At 46.1% G+C, this 26,233-nt stretch overlaps 1 protein-coding gene across 1 annotated transcript in view; it reads right to left on the reverse strand.

Moving 5' to 3' along the window:
- Positions 1-551: 551 nt before the first annotated feature.
- LOC142257150 (serine/threonine-protein kinase SBK1-like) overlaps positions 552-26,233 on the reverse strand; it is a 372,768-nt gene continuing 347,086 nt past the window's right edge. The window contains exon 2 of the mRNA XM_075329266.1: positions 552-1,233. Coding sequence (XP_075185381.1) covers positions 664-1,233 — 570 coding nt within the window. The 3' untranslated portion in view covers positions 552-663. The remainder of the gene's footprint in view (positions 1,234-26,233) is intronic.

The raw sequence follows: 26,233 nt of genomic DNA on the forward strand, positions 1-26,233 counted from the left end.
GCAAGAAATCTGGACTTAGTCTCCAGCGCTCGCACATGTGCAGTAGCAAGAAATCTGGACTTAGTCTCCAGCGCTCGCACATGTGCAGTAGCAAGAAATCTGGACTTAGTCTCCAGCGCTCGCACATGTGCAGTAGCAAGAAATCTGGACTTAGTCTCCAGCGCTCGCACATGTGCAGTAGCAAGAAATCTGGACATAGTCTCCAGTGCTCACAGCAACCGTAACACTTACACTATATATCTTTAAGTGTTGTGCATGGTCGTTTTCTCTAATCAACTTCTGTACATTCTAATCATAGCATTTCTGCATGCAAGTTGTCAATTTGTATTGAATTGATGATGCCCTACAACTTTGTAATTCACTTTTTTTCTCTATCTCGTTCCGTTTTCAAAATAAAAATGCTAACTCCGCTGTTTTCCACTAGGTGGCGCTATAGATGGTTTCATTGCCTAACGCATGGCTACTTTACTATACCTAGACACCACTTTTATGCCTATAGCAGCCGCCGTTCTCAAGTTAATAGCGGTGGACAGGATATGGGTGGACACGCTGTATATTAAAATATTATTGGGACATTTGATTGTGGAGTAGAAAAGTATACTTCTCCAAGGTAGTTTTATCTTTCAAACAGTTCATGTTATGAACACTTTGTCCCATATAATTTCAGTTATCTTGTAAGTTGCTGTTATCTTTGAAGCTATTAATTTTCCATGTGTCACTCAGATATTTTTGGACTTCAATAGCAGGGCTTCGTGTCACTGCATTTAATGCTAGAAGCTTCTGAAACATGTCTAGTGCACGCCATGTAAATTGCTTCCACTGAGAAGGTGTTTTCTGGTAATTTCCTGTGGTTTGCCAGGAAATAAATTTTTCATACTGACTGTCTTCATATGATGCTTTATCCCACGGAAAGTATCCAGTTGAGATGCAAAACAGAAGAATACCAAATGCCCACACATCAAGGCTGGAGTCAAGTTCAAGAGTATCATTTTCTTCTAAAATACATAGTTCAGGAGATGAATATGGAACAGTTCCTTTTAAAGGAGATATGTTGAAACCTTCAAGCCTTGTTAATCCAAAATCAGCAAGTTTTATACAGTGACAATCTTTGTCAAAAAGTAGAATATTATCCAGTTTGACATCTCTATGAACAAGAGCTTTGCTATGCATAAAGTCAAGAGCTTCAGCCAACTGCATGGCACATCGTTTCACCATTATATCAGGTAAACCTACCTAAAAAATAATAAAATATGATAAGAACTAAAAAAGTTAATGTAAATAAGTCAGTTGTATAAAAATATAATGAAAATTAAAGCAGTATTCCCAGAAACAAAAGTTATCTAATATCCAAAAGATGGAGGATCAATTCTTGATTGATGAAATCCTGAGCGTTGAGTTCCCCAGCAATCCAAAATACAGAAATATTTAATGATTTTGTGTGTGCTCGACATCAGTAAGTTAGTAGATAATTATACATCCAGGGAATACTCTTTTAAATATTAATAGCAAATATTTTAATTATTTGTTAACATGTTTGACTCTATTAAACATATTAACAAATTATATGCAGTGTGTCCACCCATATCCTGTCCACCTCCATTAACTTGAGAATGGCGGCAGCTACAGGCATAGAAGTGGTGTCATGTCAAGGTATAGTAAAGTAGCCATGCGTTACGCAATGAAACCACCTATAGTGCCACCTGGTGGAAAACAAAGGAGTTAGCATTTTTATTTCGAAAATGGAAAGGGATAGAGAAAAAAAGTGAATTACAAAGTTGTAAGGCATCATCAATTCAATACGAATCAACACCTTGCATACAGAAATGCTATGATTAGAATGTGTAAAACTCACAAGGCTGAGGAGGACGTGAAGTGATACCTCATGGAGACCTTCCTTCAAGTCAATGGGAATGGTGGCTCACTTGACCTGCCCCCATTGGACTTCTTTCTGTGATGTCACATCAAACAGCAGGTGTATGTGACCCCTCCACCAACATTGTAGGACCTACGATGATGTATCACAGATGCTTGTGCAAACGTGTCACCTACCATATTGCACAATGTGCAGCAATATACAGTATGCTGTCTAGAGTCCAGATGTGCATTGCAGCTGACGGTGGCCACTTTGAGCATCAAAGTTAAATGAGAACCATATGCGTGACCAGCATTCAATATTTTGGGGGTGGTCATGCGCTTCATATCATAGCATTTCTGTATGCAAGGTGTCAATTTGTATTTAATTGATGATGCCCTACAACTTTGTAATTCACTTTTTTTGTCTATCTCGTTCCATTTTCGAGATAAAAATGCTAACTTCGTTGTTTTCCACCAGGTGGCACTATAGGTGGTTTCATTGCATAGCGCATGGCTACCTTACTATACCTAGATACCACTTCTATGCCTATAGCTGCCGCCGTTCTCAAGTTAATGGCGATGGACAGGATATGGGTGGACACACTGTATATCAGGAAGATCTTTCTTAGTGCATTTATGATGAAGTATATTTTTATCTTTTGTCATCTTCAGATTACAGGACCTACAGCTTACTCACTTTTCTGTTGAAAAGCCCTTTGGGCTTGAAATTTTTCAGTGGCAGCATTAAGGAGTACATAGCCACTACTGATTAACTTTCAGCAATAATTTTTTAATTATTTTTTTTATTATTTATGAAATTCCTTGTGTTGTATAAATAATGTATTATCTATATAATATGGGTCAGTGTCATTATGGTGATACCTTATTTGCATAGTTTTTAAAATCTTAATATATTTCCACAATAAATACTGTTAAAAATCATTAGATTTTGTACTGCATATTAACTAGAGATGAGCGGATCACAAAAAATTTGAATTCACCTGTTTGCATGTTTTTTTCCAATAAATTTGATCCACTGAGAAGTTATTCTCCACTAATTGTCTCGGTTATGACAAGGAAATATGGCGCAAAAAGCAACACAACACAAGGGATACACCGAGGACACTTTAACAACGGTGGGTCCTAGCGCTAATAAGAGGAAAATTGGACACCTCCTCAACTTACCTGCAACTGTACTCTGCACTCCTAGGCAGTCCCTATACAGGTTCTTCACCTTTCATCGAGCAAGAACCTGAAGCCCTACAATTGTCCTGGCTAGTGGGTGGACAGGTAAGGGACGCTAGCCCCACCGCTGTACTAAAACAACACACAAGGAAAAGAATCACAGAAGGGTAAACACACCAACAGATTGCTGCATTGGTGGTCCTACAAAATTTGTTAGTGCAGTATCTACACACTGCATTTTGCCAAATTAAATTGCCTGTAGAAAGTTTTAAAAACACTGCTCTGGGTATAACCATGTATTGGAGGTCATAAAAAAAATTGTTAGTGCAGTATCTACACATTGCATCTTAAACATTTAAATTGCCTATAGAAAAAATTAAAAACTTAGTTCTCGGTATAGCAACGTACTATTGGCGGTCCTACAAAAAAAATTGTTAGTGAAGTATCTATACATTTTATCTTGGCAATTGTAATTGCCTGTAGAAAATTAAAAAACACTACGTATTATTATGTATTATTGGCAGTCCTAAAAAAAATTTATTGCAGTATCTACACACTGTATTTTGGCAATTTAAATTGCCTTTACAAAAATTTAAAAATACCGCTCTACTATCTTTTATTCATCTCAATATTTCCTTCCTTATCTGCGAACATTGTGAAAAATGACTCAGTAGAGGCAAAAAAATCAATAAATTGGACTACTACATGCATGAACTGGCACATGTGCAAACAACGTGCCTTACTGTAGTAAAATGCAGACTAACATGCCTACCCAACCACCGGCCACCAAATCAACCACATCTGCTGCTTCCTTCTCCTGTAATCCACACCTCATGAGCCCAGTAGTTGAGTGTCCCACTGAAAGTTGTCAGTAATGTCGTTTCACCAACAATTTAGGACTACCTAAATGTGATCTTTACACAACATTCTTCAGTAGTGCACAAATGAGTAATGCGTGTCTTTACTGATTTAAAAAAAATGCCGGCCCATAGCCTGTGTGTTGCATGGACCATAATTCCCTGTACTGAGGTTTTTGAAGGCAGAGTCTACAAGATGTGTCTCCAGATCTTGTGTAGTAGTTATGGGCAGTCCGGCTTTTTTGGGTGATCCGGTTCCCATGGCTCCGCTCACCAAAAAGAGCCGGATCTTTCAGGTCATTCTCGGCTCCTTATTAAATATGTGTTCACCCCAGGTGAACACATATTTAAGATTATAGTTACGCCGTCAAAGCCCCTCCCACCCATGGCTAAACCCGCCCACTTACAAGTGACCAATTAGATTGTGGAGTAGGCGGTGCCCAGATGCGGGTGGGCAGGGCTCCAGCGGCAAAAAGAGTCGTTTAGTGATTTTAGTGGCTCACACTGGTGATCCGGCTCCTGTCGGTCACTGCAGGGAGCCGGATCTTTTGTGTCGGATCATTCGCGACTGACACATCACTATTGTGTAGAGGCACACAGCCTGTGTGTTGCATGGTCCGCAACTCCCTACTGTTTTAATGCCCTATGGGGAGGGGGCAATTGATGCTACTGTACTGCTGTTTTTGAAGGCAGAGACTATAAGATGTGTCTCCAACTGTTGTGTAGAGGTTACTGCCAGGGTTCTTGGAAAGAGAGACCAACACCTGTGACAGATGCATGTCTTCATCTAAAAAAAAATACCGGCCCACAGCCTGTGTGTTGCATGGACCATACCTCCATGTTGTTTTAAGGCCCTATGGGGAAGGGGTGCAATTGATGGTACTATACTGTACTGTCTGCCTGAAAGGATTTTTAAGATTTATAGTTTCATATGGTTTGGGAACAATATAAACATTACCAAATGGTAAAAATATAAAACCATCTTTTAAAATGCTCTGCCAAGAAGGGAATTTTGTTACTTACCGTAAATTCCTTTTCTTCTAGCTCCTATTGGGAGACCCAGACGATTGGGTGTATAGCACTGCCTCCGGAGGCCACACAAAGCATTACACTAAAAAGTGTAAGGCCCCTCCCCTTCTGGCTATACACCCCCAGTGGGATCACTGGCTCACCAGTTTTAGTGCAAAAGCAAGAAGGAGGAAAGCCAATAACTGGTTTAAACAAATTCACTCCGAAGTAACGTCGGAGAACTGAAAACCGTTCAACATGAACAACATGTGTACCCGAAAAACAACCAAAAATCCCGAAGGACAACAGGGCGGGTGCTGGGTCTCCCAATAGGAGCTAGAAGAAAAGGAATTTACGGTAAGTAACAAAATTCCCTTCTTCTTCGGCGCTCCATTGGGAGACCCAGACGATTGGGACGTCCAAAAGCTGTCCCTGGGTGGGTAAAGAAATACCTCATGTTAGAGCTGCAAAGACAGCCCTCCCCTACGGGGAGGCAACTGCCGCCTGCAGGACTCTTCTACCTAGGCTGGCGTCCGCCGAAGCATAGGTATGCACCTGATAATGTTTGGTGAAAGTGTGCAGACTCGACCAGGTAGCTGCCTGGCACACCTGTTGAGCCGTAGCCTGGTGTCGTAATGCCCAGGACGCACCCACGGCTCTGGTAGAATGGGCCTTCAGCCCTGATGGAACCGGAAGCCCAGCAGAACGGTAGGCCTCAAGAATTGGTTCTTTGATCCATCGAGCCAGGGTGGCCTTGGAAGCCTGCGACCCTTTGCGCTTACCAGCGACAAGGACAAAGAGTGCATCCGAGCGGCGCAGGGGCGCCGTGCGGGAAATGTAGATTCTGAGTGCTCTCACCAGATCCAACAAATGTAGATCCTTTTCATACCGATGAACTGCATGCGGATAAAAGGAAGGCAAGGAGATATCCTGATTAAGGTGAAAAGAGGATACCACCTTAGGGAGAAACTCCTGAATGGGGCGCAGCACTACCTTGTCCTGGTGGAACACCAGGAAAGGAGCTTTGCATGACAGCGCTGCTAGTTCAGACACTCTCCGAAGAGACGTGACCGCTACCAGAAAGGCCACTTTCTGTGAGAGTCGAGAAAGTGACACATCCCTCAGAGGCTCGAAAGGCGGCTTCTGGAGAGCAACAAGGACCTTGTTTAGATCCCACGGATCTAACGGCCGCCTGTACGGAGGTACGATATGACACACCCCCTGCAGGAACGTGCGCACCTGCGAAAGTCGTGCTAGACGCTTCTGAAAAAACACGGATAGTGCCGAGACTTGCCCTTTAAGGGAGCCGAGCGACAAGCCCTTTTCCAACCCAGATTGCAGGAAGGAAAGAAAGACAGGTAACGCGAATGGCCAGGGGGATAATCCTTGTGCAGAGCACCAGGATAAGAAAATCTTCCACGTTCTGTGGTAGATCTTAGCAGAAGTGGACTTCCTAGCCTGTCTCATGGTGGCCACGACCCCTTGGGGTAATCCTGAAGACGCTAGGATCCAGGACTCAATGGCCACACAGTCAGGTTCAGGGCCGCAGAATTCCGATGGAAAAACGGCCCTTGGGACAGTAAGTCTGGACGGTCTGGAAGTGCCCACGGTTGGCCGACCGTGAGATGCCACAGATCCGGGTACCACGACCTCCTCGGCCAGTCTGGGGCGACGAGTATGACTCGGCCACAGTCGGATCTGATCTTGCGTAACACTCTGGGCAAGAGTGCCAGAGGTGGAAACACATAAGGGAGCCGGAACTGTGACCAATCTTGCACTAAGGCGTCTGCCGCCAGAGCTCTTTGATCGCGAGACCGCGCTATGAAGGTCGGGACCTTGTTGTTGTGCCGGGACGCCATTAGGTCGACGTCCGGCACCCCCCAGCGGCGGCAGATTTCCTGAAACACGTCCGGGTGAAGGGACCATTCCCCTGCGTCCATGCCCTGGCGACTGAGGAAGTCTGCTTCCCAGTTTTCTACGCCCGGGATGTGAACTGCTGATATGGTGGATGCTCTTTCCTCCACCCACATCAGAATCCGCCTGACTTCCTGGAAGGCTTGCCGACTGCGTGTCCCTCCTTGGTGGTTGATGTATGCCACCGCTGTGGAGTTGTCCGACTGAATTCGGATCTGCTTTCCTTCCAGCCACTGCTGGAAGGCCAATAGGGCAAGATACACTGCCCTGATTTCCAGAACATTGATCTGAAGGGTGGACTCCTGCTGAGTCCACGTCCCTTGAGCCCTGTGGTGGAGAAAAACTGCTCCCCACCCTGACAGACTCGCGTCTGTCGTGACCACTGCCCAGGATGGGGGCAGGAATGATCTTCCCTGTGATAATGAGGTGGGAAGAAGCCACCATTGCAGAGAGTCCTTGGCCGTCTGAGAAAGGGAGACTTTCCTGTCTAGGGAAGTTGTCTTCCCGTCCCATTGGCGGAGAATGTCCCATTGAAGTGGGCGCAGATGAAACTGCGCGAACGGGACTGCCTCCATTGCTGCCACCATCTTCCCTAGGAAGTGCATGAGGCGCCTTAAGGGATACGACTGACTCTGAAGGAGAGACTGCACCCCTGTCTGTAGTGACCGCTGCTTGTCCAGCGGAAGCTTCACTATCGCTGAGAGAGTATGAAACTCCATGCCAAGATACGTTAGTGATTGAGTCGGTGCCAGGTTGGACTTTGAAAAGTTGATGATCCACCCGAAAGTCTGGAGAGTCTCCAGCGCAACATTCAGGCTGTGTTGGCATGCCTCTTGAGAGGGTGCTTTGACAAGTAGATCGTCTAAGTAAGGGATCACCGAATGTCCCTGAGAATGCAAGACTGCTACCACTGCCGCCATGACCTTGGTAAAAACCCGTGGGGCTGTCGCCAGACCAAATGGCAGAGCTACGAACTGGAGATGGTCGTCTCCTATCACGAAACGTAGAAAACGTTGGTGCTCTGTAGCAATCGGCACGTGGAGATAAGCATCCTTGATGTCTATTGATGCAAGGAAATCTCCTTGAGACATTGAGGCAATGACGGAGCGGAGGGATTCCATCCGGAACCGCCTGGCGTTCACATGCTTGTTGAGCAGCTTTAGGTCCAGAACAGGACGAAACGAGCCGTCCTTTTTTGGAACCACAAAGAGATTGGAGTAAAAACCTTGCCCTTGTTCCTGCAGAGGAACAGGGATCACCACTCCTTCTGCTTTTAGTGAGCACACCGCTTGCAGAAGGGCATCTGCTCGGTCGGGATGTGGGGAGGTTCTGAAGAACCGAGGCGGAGGACGAGAACTGAATTCTATCCTGTACCCGTGAGACAAAATGTCTGTTACCCACCGGTCTTTGACCTGTGGCAGCCAAATGTCGCAAAAGCGGGAGAGCCTGCCACCGACCGAGGATGCGGAGGGATGAGGCCGAAAGTCATGAGGCAGCCGCCTTGGAAGCGGTTCCTCCGGTTGCTTTCTTGGGGCGTGAATGAGCCCGCCAGGAATCTGAGCTCCTTTGCTCCTTCTGAGTCCCTTTGGACGAGGAGAATTGGGTCTTGCCGGAGCCTCGAAAGGACCGAAACCTCGACTGCCACTTCCTCTGTTGAGGTTTGCTTGATCTGGGCTGGGGTAAGGAGGAATCCTTACCCTTGGATTGCTTAATGATTTCAGCCAATTGTTGACCAAACAGTCTATCTACAGATAGTGGCAAGCTGGTTAAACATTTTTTGGAAGCAGAATCCGCTTTCCATTCTTTTAACCACAAGGCTCTGCGCAAGACAACAGAGTTGGCAGACGCAATTGAGGTACGGCTTGTAGAGTCCAGGACAGCGTTGATAGCGTAAGTCGCAAACGCAGACATTTGCGAGGTTAGGGACGCTACTCGCGGCACTGCTGGACATATGATAGAGTCCACCTGTGCCAGGCCAGCTGAAATAGCTTGGAGTGCCCACACGGCCGCGAATGCTGGAGCAAACGACGCGCCGATAGCTTCATAGACAGACTTTAACCAAAGGTCCATCTGTCTGTCATTGGCATCTTTAAGTGAAGCCCCGTCTTCCACTGCAACTATGGATCTAGCCGCAAGCCTGGAGATTGGGGGGTCCACCTTTGGACACTGGGTCCAGCGTTTGACCACGTCAGGGGGAAAGGGATAACGTGTATCCTTAAGACGTTTGGAGAAACGCTTATCTGGGCAAGCATGGTGTTTCTGGACTGATTCTCTGAAGTCAGCGTGGTCCAGAAAAGTACTCAGTTTAGGCTTGGGATACCTGAAATGGAACTTCTCCTGCTGTGCAGCTGCCTCCTCCGCAGAAGGGGCAGGGGGAGAAATTTCCAATAGACTATTGATGGCCCCTATAAGGTCATTTACCATGGCGTCACCATCAGGAGTATCCAGATTGAGAGCGGTTTCAGGATTAGACTCCTGATCCCCCTCCTCTGTCTCATCATGTAGAGACTCTTCTCGCTGAGACCCTGATCCGCGTGATGACGTGGAGGGTCTCTCCCAGCGAGCACGCTTAGGCTGTCTGGGACTGTCATCTGAATCAGAGCCGTCAGGCTGAGATGCCTGGGACCCCCTTGAAGCACGGATTAACTCCAACTGAGGGGGACCGGGGAACATTGCCGCAGCATTGTCCATGGACTGAGTAACTGGCCTGGCCTGCAAGGTCTCTAGGATCTTTGTCATAGTGACAGACATCCTGTCAGCAAAAACTGCAAACTCTGTCCCCGTCACCGGGACAGGGTGCACCGGCGACTCTGCCTGGGCCACTACCACCATAGACTCCGGCTGACGAAGTGGCACAGGGACCGAACATTGCACACAATGGGGGTCATTGTAACCTGCCGGTAGATTAGCCCCACAAGCGGCACAAGTAGCGCTCACAGCCTGTGTCTTGGCACCCTTGCGTTTTGCAGATGACATGTTGTCGTCTCCTCAGAGCAATTGGGGTATACAGCCAAGAAGCGACCTTACAGTGCAAAATATATATATATATGGTACAGAGAAAAAAGTACACAAATATAACACTGTGGCACTAGTGGGGCCAGCACTTAAGTGCTGCTTACCGCCCGCTTAACGCGGGTGTGTGGTCGCCAGAAATCCCTTGTCTGGGTCTCCCAGAGCCTGTGTCCGTTCTCCAGCCAGACTGCATGTAGTAATGGCTGCCGGCGTCCTGTGGAGAGGGGCGGGCCCTGGGCGTGTGCAGACAAAAAGCGGGAAACCTGCGTCCCCCTGTGCTCAGTGAGAGGGCTGGAGCATGTAAATAAGGCTCCAGCCCTCGGCGCTGACTAATCGTACAGCGTCTCTCCCTTGCCCTGATTGACAGGGTGGGGGCGGGAACGAAGCGGAGCTAGGCCGCAGAAGCCGGGGACTAAATTTATAAGCGACGCCGTCGTAAAAGCACGGTCGGCGCTAAGTCCCCGGCGCACTACAAGTCGCAGCCGCGCCGCCGCTCCAGGGGCGGCCGGCGCGGCAGTCCCCAACATATAAAGTCACACAGAAAAACTGTAGTGACTATAACCCCAGCGCGCAGCGCTACTGTCCCCGGCGCACTAGCACACCCAGCAAGCCTGGAGTGTGCGCGGCTTGTACATACGGGGACACAGAGTACCTTAATGTCGCAGGGCCTTGTCCCTGAACTGTACCCAGCTCCGTATCCAGCAGGTTCCATGGGTCTGTGGATGGAGCCCGGCCTCAGGGCTTGTGGGCCGGTAAGATCCCACTTCCTCAGAGCCCCTCAGGGGGATGGGGAAGGAAAACAGCATGTGGGCTCCAGCCTCCGTACCCGCAATGGGTACCTCAACCTTAACAAACACCGCCGACATAAAGTGGGGTGAGAAGGGAGCATGCTGGGGGCCCTAGTATGGGCCCTCTTTTCTTCCATCCGACATAGTCAGCAGCTACTGCTGACTAAACAGTGGAGCTATGCGTGGATGTCTGACCTCCTTCGCACAAAGCAGAAAACTGGTGAGCCAGTGATCCCACTGGGGGTGTATAGCCAGAAGGGGAGGGGCCTTACACTTTTTAGTGTAATGCTTTGTGTGGCCTCCGGAGGCAGTGCTATACACCCAATCGTCTGGGTCTCCCAATGGAGCGCCGAAGAAAGTTTTTTTTTTATCACTTTTCTCATAAATATCCCTCAAAACAAGAAGAATGGTTTATTCATATGAAGACTAAAATCTTAAGAAATGTGGTACAATCCTATTGGTATGTTGCTTTTAGAAAGTATAAAGGCTGCTTTACACCAGAAGATCTATCGTGCAATAGATCGTCGGAGTCACGGTCTTTGTGACGCACATCCGGCATCGCTTGCGATGCTGGCCTGTGTGACACCTCCTAGCGACGCAGTATCGCTCACAAATCGTGAATCATGTACTGCTCGTTAGGTTTCATAATATCATTTAATTTAATTTTTCATCGTTCCCGGGGTAGCACACGCCGCTCCGTGTGATACCCCGGGAACGATGAACATTGCTTACCTGCGACCTGCGGCCCTCGCCGGCTATGTGGAAGGAAGGAGGTGGGCGGGATGTTTACGTCCCGCTCATCTCCGCCCCTCCGCTTCTATTGGCCGGTGGCCGTGTGACGTCCTGTGACGCCGAACGTCCCTCCCACTCCAGGAAGTGGACGTTCGCCGCCCACAGCGAGGTCGGATGGGAGGTAAGTACGTGTGACGGGGGGTTACCGACTTTGTGCGCCACGGGCAGCGATTTGCCCGTGACGCAAAAAGGATGGGGGCGGGTACGATCGATTGTGAAATTGCACAATCGGTCGTACCGTGTAAAGCAGCCTTTAGTAGAGATGAGTGAACCCCCCGCGAGCCGAAATGAACATGGAAGACACATCTTTTAGTCTCTTATGATATTGTACTACTGTTTTGGAAGGCAATTGCTCCCGCCCAATAGGGAATTGCCCCCTCCCCATAGGGCTTTAAAGCACCAGGGAGTTACAGTCCATGCAACACAGGCTAGTCTTTTTTTTATTTTTTATTTTTTTTAAATCAAGACATGCATTACTGGGCCAGTGGCGGGTGAAGGCCTTTGTTTCCAATAACACTGTGAGCCAGTAACCTCTACACAACATTTTGAGACACATCTTTTAGTGTCTGTCTTTAGAAACAGCAGTACATTACCATCAATTGCCCCATTGCTCCTAGAACTTGAAAATAGCAGGGAGTTACGGTCGATGCAACACAGTCTGTGGGTCGGCATTTTTTTTTATTTAAAACAGTAAAGACATGCATTACACTATTAAGCACTAATGAAGAATGTTGTGTAAAGATCATAGAATTTTGGTAGTCCGAATTTCTTGGCGAAACCTCATTAATGACAACTTTCAATGAGACACCCAACTACTGGGCTCATGAGGTGTTGATCATCACAGAAGAAGGAAGCAGCAGATGAGGGGGCAATTCCCTATGGGGATGAGGCAATTGATGGTAATGTAGTGCTGTTTTGGAAGGCAGAGACTAAAAGATGTGTCTCCAAATATTGTGGAGAGCTAACTGCCTGTGTTCTTGGAAACAGAGGCCTACACCTGCCACTGGCTCACTAATGCATGTTTTGAGCAAAAAAAAAAAATACCGTCCCACAGCCTATTTGTTTTGTGGACTGTAGCAACCTGCTGTTTTAAAGCCCTATGGAACAATCCCCTTTGTGGGGATCCCTATGGAACAATCCCCTTTGTGTGCCCCCATTGATTTGGTGGCCGGTGGGTTGGTTAGGGATGGTGGTATACATTTTAACACAGAGAGATTACCACAGCAATGCATGTTGCTTGCTCATGTACGAGTTCATTCATGTAGTAGTAGTCAAGCTTTTTGAATGTTTGACTCTACTGAGTCGTTTCTCCCAATATTGGCAAATAACAGAGGAAATCTGAAGGTGGATAACAGACAGGTGTAGGGCTGGTGCTCCCATACCCATGCCACTACAGACAAGACCCAACTTGGAGACCAATGTTGGAGGATCCAGATTCAAAAACCTTTCAGGCAGACAGCAGAGTAGGATAGTGGCATCAATTGCCCCCTCACCAAAGGGCCTTAAAACACAAGGGAGTTATGGTTCATACAACACAGGCTGTAGGCCAGTATTTTCTTTTTTTTGTAAATCAAGACATGCATTACAGAGCCAGTGGCAGGCCAGAACACTGGTAGTAACCTATGCCCAACAATCGGAGACACATCTTTTACTCTCTGTGTTCCAAAACAGCAGTACTCTATCATATCAATTGGCCCAGTCACAAAGGGGATTGTTCCATAGGGCTTTAACACAGCAGGTTGCTACAGTCCACAAAACAAATAGGCTGTGGGACGGTATTTTTTTTTTTTACTCAAAACATGCATTAGTGAGCCAGTGGCAGGTGTAGGCCTCTGTTTCCAAGAACACAGGCAGTTAGCTCTCCACAATATTTGGAGACACATCTTTTAGTCTCTGCCTTCCAAAACAGCACTACATTACCATCAATTGCCTCATCCCCATAGGGAATTGCCCCCTCCACATAGCGCTTTAAAACTGCAGGGAGTTGGGAGAGGTCTGCCACAAATCAGCAAATGAAATCATACAAAGATTGCAGGTACTTGTAATGCATCATAAACAGTTTTGGCCAGTGTGCCGCCCCCGCGTCAGCAGCTGAGCTGCTCGGATCCGGATTCTCAGTGGCTCGAGGGACTCCGGGTCGTGCGGCCACTCAAATGAAGGGGGTTATTTACAAGGGGTATTATTGAGTTCGTGACGCCACCCGTGGTATGTGGTATCTAGGAGTACCACCGCTGCAGTTGGTGAGTACCCGGGGATGATGGAATGGGAGAGCAAGGTGTTGTAACCCTCCACGGGTAGGGGGAGTACCCTGGAACTCAGTGATTGAAGGGGATGCCGTTGGATGCAAGGGGGTTCACTGTAGTACTCACTCAGTCCATTAAGCAGACACCGACAACTGGTCAAACAAGTCTCTGGACACCACTGCCACTAAGGGGAGTTTAGTTCGGGTCCTGTCCCCAATGGTGCTGCCTGGTGATCTGTGACCTGCCTCCTGGCACTAAGTTTACTTCTCTGATGGTCCCGGTAGTATGAAACTTGCTGGGTCCCGCTCCCCACTATGGTTAAGTGTGGGAGCTTGCTCTCAGGGCTCACGATTGGGATTTTCTGGACCATTTTGGGTTGGAAAGTCCTATCCCCCTCGTTGCGCTAATGTCCCGATTTTGGAGCAGATCGGGAACGGATCTTGAAGGCTCTATTCTCCGCAGGTAAATTATCGGGTTGCCTAAAGCTACTCCCTGACCTAGGGTCTACGTACCAAGTCGTGCCTCGGTCCCGGACCGTTGATTGTGCAAGGCCGCTGGCTGTCCTCCTCGACAGGTCTGTGCCCCTTGCCATGATCCCCTGCGACCGGGAGTCTGACTCTTCTAGGCCCAGACCACCATGTGCTACCTAGATCGTTTCCCAGGAGCCCCGCTCCCGACCTCCTCTTACTTTCACTCCTCAGACTACACTCTTCTCTTGACACTCCTCACCTCCCCTTCCCAACCCCCCCAGGTGGGCGACTCCATTCTACTGGTGTGTTTGGTGGGTGTGGTGCAGGTTGTATCTAGGATTTGATTAGCTGATGTAGGCAACACCTTATAGTTAGGGTCCCAAAACCAAGAAGGAGGTGGATACTGCAAGGGAGGGCAGATTGTGCCATACCCTGTGATGACCCGATAGTCCAGGGGCTCGTCCTGGAGCTACAGGACATCAGAGGTTTATTTTCTTTTTTTTTTTTTTATTCAAAACTGTAGAGAAAGGAAAAGAAGAACATTTTTTTATTTACAGGTTTCATCCAACATTAGGGAGGCATACACTTGAACGTTACTGTAACTTTTGAGTTCATCAGATCAACAATGGAACGCTACCGGTTATGTTAGTAGAGGAGGCTCAACCTGCTCCGTTGCAGCCCCTTCCTGTGACGGTCCAGTCCCAACGTCCCTCCCGGATCCCATCAACCCAACACCCAAACAACCTGACCCGCTGCATATCTATTCAAAATACAATACTTTATTAATAAGTCTTAAAAGGGAAAAATCCCAACATTTTCAAATTGAAGATAAAATACAATAAACCAAAAACACAAAGGAGGGGCCTGGCCCTTAAATCACCCTGGATTTCCCCCTTCCTTGCTGCGGAGGTCGGCACCCTAAAGCCTGCGCAGTTTGGCACCCCCACTCAACGAAGACTATCCCTCCGGATAGTGGTTGAGGTAGGTTTACGGAAGGTCCTGGTTTGGATCTTACCCTGGGGATCCCTAAAGATTGATATATCCAAAAAATCAATCCTGTCTTTCTGAAAATTTGAGGTAAACCTCAGACCCAGATTGTTCTTGTTAAGGTCACCCACAAACCTCCTAAACTCTCCTTCGCCACCCGACCACAGCACCAGCACATCATCGATGTAACACCCCCAGAATGTTATGTGGGGGCTCCACCAAGACGTCTCCTCACCAAAAACGATGGTATCCTCCCACCAACCCAGGTAGAGGTTAGCGTATGTGGGAGCACATGGGCTCTCCATCGCTGTACCCCTGAGCTGGTGGAAAAATCTCCCATCGAATCTGAAAACATTATATTTGAGTATGAGGTCAAGGATAGCAATGATAAACTGGTTATGTGCAGAGAACTGTGTGCCCCTTGTACTGAGGAAGTGCTCCACCGCATTGATACCCAGGTCATGTGGGATGCAGCTATAGAGGGTCTCTACATCAATTGAGGCATAGCAAATATTCTCCTCTATAACCACATCCTCCAATTTTAAGAGCAGATCCGAGGTATCGTGCAAATAGAATGGTAGTGCTGTGATGAAACTCCTCAAAACCCTATCCACATAGATGCTACTATTTTGTGTAAAGGAGTCAACCCCCAACACTATCGGGTGTCCGCGTAGGGGGTCCACCCCTTTATGCACCTTTGGAAGAGAGTAGAAGACTGGTAGTACTGGAAATTTGGAGTACATAAAGTCCAACTCGTTTTTCAAGATCAGTCCCCGGGACTGGGCCCCCTCAAGCAATATGAGGATTTTCTGATTAAATCCCACTGTCGGATCCCTCCTAATGACTCCATATGTGTCTTTATTATCCAGAATGTCGCAGCACATCCTCCTATATTGATTATGGGTCATCACCACCAAATTGCCGCCTTTGTCAGATGGCTTTATGACAATTGCATCATCTTTCATTAAGGTTTCCAGAGCCTCCCTCTCCTACCCCTTCAGATTGCCTTTAGGAGTCCAACCTTTCCTCTTCAGTTGGCCAAGTTCGTCCGTCACTAACTTGGTGAAGATATCAATACTATTAACCTCGGAACTCGGTGGCATTTTTTGACTCTTAGGTCTTAAATCTGTAAAGGGACCAAGTCCCGGAACTGCAAGACTGTCACTCCACAGTTCACTTAGAGTTCTAAAATCCGGGAGGTCTTCCTCAGATATCCCCAACCTTAAAAATTCCTGTTTATCATGACAATTAACGAAACGTCTCCACTTAAGTTTGCGTGAAAAGAGGTTGATATCTTTTATCCAGCCAAACTCATCATATGAGTTTGTAGGAACAAACGAAAGACCCTTAGAAAGAAATTGGCATTCAAAGGGGGTAAGTATACGGGAGGTTAAGTTGATGATGCAATTGTCATCTCTGTGGCTCATTTGTGGTTCATTCTCGCAGGGTTGTTCCTCAGATTGTAAAAGTTCTGATGAGTTTATTTGCTCTAAAAAAGAGGACGCACCTGAGGCTGAAGGAAAGGAGGAGGAAGTATGAGGAGAAGCGGAGGAGTCCACTCTTTGATTTGTATTTTTCTTTGTGAATCTTCCCCATTTCCCCTTTCTGGGGGGACCACTAGTCCGATAACTAGATTTAAGTCTGGCTCCCCTTTCAATGTCGGCAGAGGCTGTATCCGACCTCTCAGTATCAGATGTATCCGTATCTGATGCAGAGCTATCTCGTGGCTGCTCAGCAGGGTCCCCCTGGAGCATGGGGTAAATCCTACCCTCCTTAAACTCCAGCAAATCCCTGCTAAATTGTTTTTGCTTGCGATCTTTAATGGAATTTTGAAACTTTTCTATCGCAAACTGCAGAGCAGCTTCTTTTCTTTGAAAGTCTATATCAGTTTTAAATTTGAGAGCCTCCTCGGTCAAATGTGGTCAGCCTCCTTGATGTATAATCAAATATAATTCTCTCCTCCTTCAAAAGTACACCCATCAGTCGTATAGAACTCTCTGTTAGTTCCTTCTCCCAGGCTGTCAGAAGTTCTGGGGACCGGGAACGTTTTGATGGAATAAGATTTATTCTTAAACCTCTAGGAACAATTTTATTTTTAATATAGTTCTCCAGTGATTATATCTCCCACCAGGATTTTAAATTATCTTTATAACGGCCTGTGAGTTCCTGAAAGATGTTCCTAATATTTGAGGTTCTTGGGGTATCAGAATTTGTCACGCAGTCAGAGAAGGCATCCCTTGCATCTAGTGCCCACTGCTCCCGATTCACAGGCCCTGACAAAAATCCTGCCATCAAAAGATTTGTAAATACTCAGAAAAAATAGCTTAGAAGTACAAGTGTATAAACCTAAGGCAAAAAAACTTCTAAAATACAATACTTTATTAATAAGTCTTAAAAGGGAAAAATCCCAACATTTTCAAATTGAAGATAAAATACAATAAACCAAAAACACAAAGGAGGGGCCTGGCCCTTAAATCGCCCTGGATTTCCCCCTTCCTTGCTGCGGAGGTCGGCACCCTAAAGCCTGCGCAGTTTGGCACCCCCGCTCAACGAAGACTATCCCTCCGGGCCCTAAACTGACCCTGACAATTAGGAGGTGACAGTATTATGGAGGAAAATTCCAAATATCGAATCAACAATCAATTTAAAGAAATGTAATCCAGATACACTATGACCAATACAATTAAATTGGAGGCATAGTAGGGTATAATCACCCAAACAAAAATCACCCATCAACAACCTAATGGTTCCAAACAGAAACATCCAACGCGTTTCCCCTCATCTATTTGAGGTTCTTCAGGGGTGGATAAATTAGTAGTTAGTTCAAGGAACATTAAAACATGAAAGATGCTGGTGGTCCCATGTGACACTGCAAGTAAGCAAACACCCACTTCCCCCCAGAAGTATCAAGTCCCAACAGAACACCGTGTTATGATCAGCACCTAAATGGCCCCAGAATAAAGGACCAAAAATACTAGCACCCACCAGGGTAACCAAATTTAATCAAGGTGTCTATGCAGATAAGGGGTGGACTCAACGGGATAAACAGCATTTGTTCAGAATAGCAAGCATTGGCTACTTATCTTAGGCCACAGTGCACGACGATAAAGGGACATTCTTCATAGGACTCCCTGGATGTGGAGTGAGTCCAAAGCCCCACTACAGCAAAATATACGCTCCTCCGTTCACAATCCAACAGTCCAGAGGTGGCTAGAGTGCTTGAATGTAGATTAGGGTTCAAGGAACCACCCACATAAATATTAGCCTATTTATGGAACAAATCCCAAGTGATCTCACCTGTGATGCAGCGAACATTAACCCTTTCCAGTCTGTTGTTGAAGGAACACGTGTACACACAAGGTGTACGTGTCCATACAAGCACTTCCATCTCTCCATGTGTCACGGTCATGTGATCGGGGGTTTCCCGATGACGCAGACCCGCGCACGCGCATACTCAGTCGTCCACTCCAGAATGCCAGGACGAAAAGATGATCGTCCCACGTGTCCCAGGTCTGTTATGATCAGGTGAGGAGTAATCCCCACCGATGACGCAGCCCGCACCTGCGCACTGTGTGCGTCCCAGGCTGAGACGCGAATAGGGAGGCGCTCGCAAGGATGCAGACCCGGCCCACATCATGTGTCCCGGGCTGTCATGGTCACGTGAGCGGAGTTTCCCGATGACACTACTCGCGCCTGCGCAGTATGTGCGTTCCATCCCGAGACGCACAGATCATATGTTCACTCAGAGGTGGGGCCGTCCTAAGGCGTCTGGATATGCCCCCTTCTCTCTCAGAGTATACAGAGAGAGGGAGCCAGTTATTTAGACCTAAGTATGCAGGGTGATAGTGCTAAGATTAAAGACTGTAAATCGACTGGAATAATAGCCAGCCATTAAGGGAGATAATATAGGTTCATGGTGAGAGCATCCATAAATAGGGTCCATATAAGATCCCATTAAGGTAACTCTGATAAATAATTAGATATCAATAAAAAGATGCAGACCTCCAATAAGGTAGATAAATCAAGCCAGCTCCCTTGCGGACTAATAGGCATGACAGAAAAAATAGTCCAGAAGGAATCGGGCAAGATTCAGGGCAAAGATAGCAAGGAGACACCTAGGAAGGGGAACCACTTTAGAACAATTATAGAAAACAACCGAAGTGTAATTGTTCATTGAGTCCAGATGGACTCACAGTACATAACCTGTGAATCCACCGGGCCTCTCTTTGCAAGATGAGTCTATCCCAGTTACCACCCCTATCCGGCTTTGACACCACCTCGATGGCATTAAAGGCCAAACCGTCTAGTCTACCCCCATTCTCCAAACGAACATGTCTAGATATGGGAGTGTCCCTGGCGTTTCTAATGTCCCCAATGTGGTCTCCTATCCGTCTCTTAAATTCACGCTTTGTCTTCCCAACATACTCCTTCCCACAATCACACCTAAAGAGGTAGATCGCACCAACCGTGGTGCAATTAGCAAATTGTCTGTTGAAGTACGTTCTCCCTGTCACTTCACTGAGGAACCGATCCCCTCGTCTGATGAACTTACAAAAAGTGCATCACCCGCACCTAAATGTGCCCACTTTTCTAGTGTCGAGCCAGGTTGATCCAGATGGAGAGCAATAATTGCTATGGACCAACCTGTCCCGAATTGTTCTACCTCGTCTAAATGTGATGGAAGGAGAAGGGGGTATGGAGCCCGCAATTTCCGGGTCCGCCTTCAGAATATTCCAGTATTTTCCAAGAATTCTACGCACATCCTCTGACCGGTCATCAAAATCCCCAATTATTCTCATCACCTGGGCTGTATCTCTAATCCTCATTTGTAGTGTGACACTTCTTGGTGTAGTTACTGCGTTATTATAGGCTGCAAAGCCATAACCCCCTGAGTCTGAGGAGAGGGATACCTAGGGGACAGTACCTGCGGATGAGAAGAAATTGTTCTTCCAATACAGATTTTTATCAACAAGCAGGTGACCTAAGAAGGAGGTTCCTTTCTAAGGGTTACCCCGAACAGGTTTTGAGTGCAGCCTATAAGAAAACAGTAACTACACCAAGAAGTGTAACACTACAAACGAGGATTAGAGATACAGCCCAGGTGATGAGGATCATTGGGGATTTTGATGACCGGTCAGAGGATGTGCGTAGAATTCTTGGAAAATACTGGAATATTCTGAAGGCGTACCCGGAAATTGCGGGCTCCATACCCCCTTCCCCTTCCATCACATTTAGACGAGGTAGAACAATTCGGGACAGGTTGGTCCATAGCAATTATTGCTCTCCATCTGGATCAACCTGGCTCGACACTAGAAAAGTGGGCACATTTAGGTGCGGGAGATGCACTTTTTGTAAGTTCATCAGATGAGGGTATCGGTTCCTCAGTGAAGTGACAGGGAGAACGTACTTCAACAGACAATTCGCTAATTGCACCACGGTTGGTGTGATTTACCACTTTAGGTGTGATTGTGGGAAGGAGTATGTAGGGAAGACAAAACGTGAATTTAGGAGACGGATAGGAGACCACATTGGGGACATTAGAAACGCCAGGGACACTCCCATATCTAGACATGTTCGTTTGGAGCATGGGGGTAGACTAGACGGTTTGGCCTTTAATACCATCGAGGTGGTGTAAAGCCGGATAGGGGTGCTAACTGGGATAGACTCATCTTGCAAAGAGAGGCCCGGTGGATTCACAGGTTATGTACTGTGAGTCCATCTGGACTCAATAAACAATTACATTTCGGTTGTTTTCTGTAATTGTTCTAAAGTGGTTCCCCTTCCTAGGTGTCTCCTTGCTATCTTTGCCCTGAATCTTGCCCGATTCCTTCTGGCCTATTTTTTCTGTCATGCCTATTAGTCGGCAAGGGAGCTGGCTTGATTTATCTACCTTATTGGAGGTCTGCATCTTTTTATTGATATCTAATTATTTATCAGAGTTACCTTAATGGGATCTTATATGGACCCTATTTATGGATGCTCTCACCATGAACCTATATTATCTCCCTTAATGGCTGGCTATTATTCTAGTCGATTTACAGTCTTTAATCTTAGCACTATCACCCTGCATACTTAGGTCTAAATAACTGGCTCCCTCTCTCTGTATACTCTGAGAGAGAAGGGGGCATCACCGGACGCCTTAGGATGGCCCCACCTCTGAGTGAACATCTCATCTGTGCGTCTCGGGATGGAACGCACATACTGCGCAGGCGCGAGTAGTGTCATCAGGAAACTCCGCTCACGTGACCATGACAGCCCGGGACACGTGATGTGGGCCGGGTCTGCCTCCTTGCGAGCGCCTCCCTATTCGCGTCTCAGACTGGGACGCATACAGATCGCAGGTGCGAGCTGCGTCATCGGTGAGGATTCCTCCTCACCTGATCATAACAGACCTGGGACACGTGGGACGATCATCTCTTCGTCCTGGCGTTCTGGAGTGGACGACTGAGTATGCGCGTGCGCGGGTCTGCGTCATCGGGAAACCCCCGATCACATGACCGTGACACATGGAGAGACGGAAGTGCTTGTATGGACACGTACACCTTGTGTGTACACGTGTTCCTTCAACAACGGACTGGAAAGGGTTAATGTTCACTGCATCACAGGTGACATCACTTGGGATTTGTTCCATAAATAGGCCAATATTCATGTAGGTGGTTCCTTGCCCTCTAATCTACATTCAAGCACTCTAGCCACCTCTGGACTGGAGGATGGTGAACGGAGGAGCGTATATTTTGCTGTAGTGGGGCTTTGGACTCACTCCACATCCAGGGAGTCCTATGAAGAATGTTCCTTTATCGTCGTGCACTGTGGCCTAAGATAAGTAGCCAATGCTTGCTATTCTGAACAAATGCTGTTTATCCCCTTGAGTCCACCCCTTATCTGCATAGACACCTTGATTAAATTTGGTTACCCTGGTGGGTGCTAGTATTTTTGGTCCTTTATTCTGGGGCCATTTAGGTGCTGATCATAACACGGTGTTCTGTTGGGACTTGATACTTCTGGGGGGAAGTGGGGGTTTGCCTACTTGCAGTGTCACATGGGACCACCAGCATCTTTCATGTTTTAATGTTCCTTGAACTAACTACTAATTTATCCACCCCTGAAGAACCTCAAATAGATGAGGGGAAAAGCGTTGAGTGTTTCTGTTTGGAACCATTAGGTTGTTGACGGGTGATTTTTGTTTGGGTGATTATACCCTACTATGCCTACAATTTAATTGTATTGGTCATAGTGTATCTGGATTACATTTCTTTAAATTGATTGTTGGTTCGATATTTGGAATTATCCTCCATAATACTATCATCTCCTAATTGTCAGGGTCAGTTTAGGGCCCGAAGGGATAGTCTTCGTTGAGCGGGGGCGCCAAACTGCGCAGGCTTTAGGGTGCCGACCTCCGCAGCAAGGAAGGGGGAAATCCAGGGCGATTTAAGGGCCAGGCCCCTCCTTTGTGTTTTTGGTTTATTGTATTTTATCTTCAATTTGAAAATGTTGGGATTTTTCCCTTTTAAGACTTATTAATAAAGTATTGTATTTTAGAAGTTTTTTTGCCTTAGGTTTATACACTTGTACTTTTAAGCTATTTTTTGTGAGTATTTGCATATCTATTCGTGGGTCCGTGACCAGGTTAAGGTCCCGCGTGTTGCAAAAGACGACTCTGGTAGGCACAGGAGGTGCAACTATTTACAATACACAAGTCTGTGTTGGCCACAACCAGTCCTGTGACCATGGTCCATTTTTACCACTAAACATAGGTGCACAATTATAACAAAGTCTATGCACCTGGTGTACACACAATATCAACTTCTTAATCAGGTGACTTTCTCTATTGATTAAATCTGATTGATTAAAACTCTTTTGTTTCATAACATTACATAACATGGGAGAAGCAGGAAGCTGATTTGCATATTTCCAGTGCATTCTGGGAAGAGGAGAAGAGTCACCTTAAGCTGATCGATTGCTGGGACTTGTCGGGTCTCGCTGTTTGAGGACATCGCAAAACCAGGGATTGGAGAAGCAGGAAGCTCATTTGCATATTTCCAGTGCATTCTGGGAAGAGGAGAAGAGTCACCTTAAGCTGATATATTGCTGGGACTTGCCAGGTCTCGCTGTTTGAGGACATCGCAAAACCAGGGATTGGACTTTTGCCTATCATACACTACATCAGCAATATGGAAGAGAAGAAAATCCACATGGTCACCTGCAACACATGCTACATGTTTACGGATCTGCCGCACAAAAAAACAACTTCACCTGTGAAAAGTGCAAACTTGTTGCCCTCTTAGAGGAAAAGGTGCAGGGACTGGAAGAAAGAATAGCAACTTTGAAGCTAATTAAAGAACATGAGGACTTCTTGGAAGAGGTAGAAGCAACCGTTCAAGATATGGAAAGTGAGAAAAGCTTCAGAACACATACAGAGGCTGAAAAGTGGACACATGTGACCAAAAGAAGCCAGCGTATCAAGTGGTCGTCACCACCCACACAGCTTAGCAACGAATATGAAGCCCTCATGCTGGAGAACGAAAATGGCACAGCTCAAGATGATACCATATCTACAGGAGAAGACACAGTATCATCAAAAGAAGTTACTTTGTCAACAAAAGCAGAAACAAAAGACACTCAAAAACACTCAGGAGCAACAAGCAGTGCGTCCAGAAAGAAAAGAAGAGTGGTAGTTATGGGCGACTCACTACTAAGAGGCACGGAGGCAACTATCTGCAGGCCGGACATAACCGCACGAGAAGTATGCTACCTCCTGGGAGCAAAAATCAAGGATGTGGCCAACAGGATACCAACTATCCTCGGATCCAAGGACGAATACCCATTCCTATTGATACATGTAGAAACAAACGACACAGCAAGAAATGATCTACCAACTATTTGCGAAGACTTTGAATTTTGGGGAAGAAAATAAAGGAACGTAAAGGGTTCTTTACAGTTAGAGCAGTCAGACTGTGGAATGCCCTACCACAAGAGGTAGTAATGGCAGATACTATAACAGCTTTCAAAAAAGGGCTGGATGATTTCCTCAGTACACACAACATTGTTGGTTATAAATGACTATGTGACCAAATGTAGAACTGGTGGAGGAAGGTTGAACTAGATGGACCTAGGTCTTTTTTCAACCTTAGTAACTATGCAACTATGTAACTATGGAACGTACAGGTTGTTTTCTCATCAATCCTCCCAGTCGATGGCCATGGTGTCAGAAGATGGAATAGGATACTAGATTTGAACAACTGGCTACGACGATGGTGCAGGATTTGGATTCTTGGACCATGGAGTGAATTACCTCTACGATGGACTTCTCGCAAGAGACGGGATACACCTCACAAAACCTGGGAAACACACGTTCGCCAGAAGGCTTGCCACACTCATCAGGAGGGCTTTAAACTAGAAGAAGAGGGGATGGGAGAAAAAACAGCAGACAAGAACATGCAGCAGAAGGACAAACTATTCAAGGGCACTAGATGCCATAAAGAGAACCCAAGACAGGGTACTAAGAAGGAAGCTAAGAAAAGGGGAGCAAAACTTCTTTCCTGCATGCTGACCAATGCAAGAAGCCTAACCAATAAGATGGAAGAACTGGAGCTGGTAATGTATGAGGAAAAATACGACATAGTAGGAATAACAGACATGGTTAGATAACAGTTATGACTGGGCGGCTAACCTGCAAGGATATGAATTGTTTAGGAGGGATCGTAAAAAAAGGAAAGGGGGTGGAGTCTGTCCAGTTTAAAGCCCAGACTAAGAGAAGATATCCAAGAGGGAAATGAAGAGGTGGAGTCTCTATGGGTGGAAATACAAGGAGGGAAAACTAATAAAATCCTCATAGGGGTTTGTTATAAGCCACCAAATATAACAGAAACCACTGAAAATGTATTATTGAAACAAATAGAGAAAGCAGCAAATCACAATGAGGTGATTATTATGGGGGACTTCAACTACCCCGATATAGACTGGGAAACTGAAACCTGCGTATCTCAGAAAGGAAACCGGCTTCTGTCAGTAACTAAGGATAATTATCTGTCCCAACTTGTGCCGGGCCCAACTAGAGGGGCAGCCATTCTCGACTTAATTTTAAGCAACAGGCCAGATAGAATAACAGACGTACGAGTGGATGGGCACCTAGGGAATAGTGACCACAATATAATACAATTCCACTTGTCCTTCAGTAAGGTGCCTTGTAGGGGGGTTACAAAAACACTGAATTTCAGGAAAGCAAAATTTGATCAGCTTAGAGAAGACCTTCGGCAAATTGATGGGGACAATGTCCTCAAAAATGGGAGCACAGAAAATAAGTGGGAAATTTTTAAATCGGTATTAAACACCCACTGCGAGCGAGCCATACCATACGGAAATAAAAGGGTTAGGAACAGGAGAAAACCAATGTGGCTAAATAAGGATGTAAAAGGGGCAATGAATAATAAGAAAAAGGCATTTAAAAAGCTAAAACAAGAAGGCAGCGAAGAAGCATTAAAAAGATATAGAGAAACAAAATAAAATGTGTAAAACACAAATACATTTAGCAAAAGTAGAAACTGAGAGACTCATTGCTAAGGAAAGCAAAACAAATCCCAAACTATTCTTTAATTATATAAACATAAAAAAGATTAAAATTGATGGTGTTGGACCTTTAAAGAACAATGAGGTTAAAATCATAGAAAGCGATGTGGGAAAAGCAAATGTTTTAAATACTTTTTTCTCAACTGTGTTCACACAGGAAAAGCATATGCCACAGGAAATGCAGAGTGATCATGTAAACGCTTCATTAAGTATGACTTGCCTAACCCAGGAAGAAGTGCAGAACCGACTTAGTAACATTAAAATTGACAAATCACCAGGCCCTGATGGCATTCACCCTCGGGTATTAAGGGAGTTAAGTAATGTGATAGACAGGCCTCTATTCCTTATATTTAAAGACTCTATAGAAACTGGGTCTGTTCCACTAGATTGGCGGCTAGCAAATGTGGTACCAATATTCAAAAAAGGGTGTAAAAGGGAACCTGGAAACTATAGGCCGGTAAGCTTAACATCTGTTGTGGGTAAAATGTTTGAAGGGTTTTTAAGGGATACTATTATGGAATGTCTTAATGTTAATAATTGTTTAACTCCATATCAAC

This window comes from Anomaloglossus baeobatrachus, chromosome 11 (genome assembly GCF_048569485.1).
Source record: "Anomaloglossus baeobatrachus isolate aAnoBae1 chromosome 11, aAnoBae1.hap1, whole genome shotgun sequence".
NCBI classification, from domain to species: Eukaryota; Metazoa; Chordata; class Amphibia; order Anura; family Aromobatidae; genus Anomaloglossus; species Anomaloglossus baeobatrachus.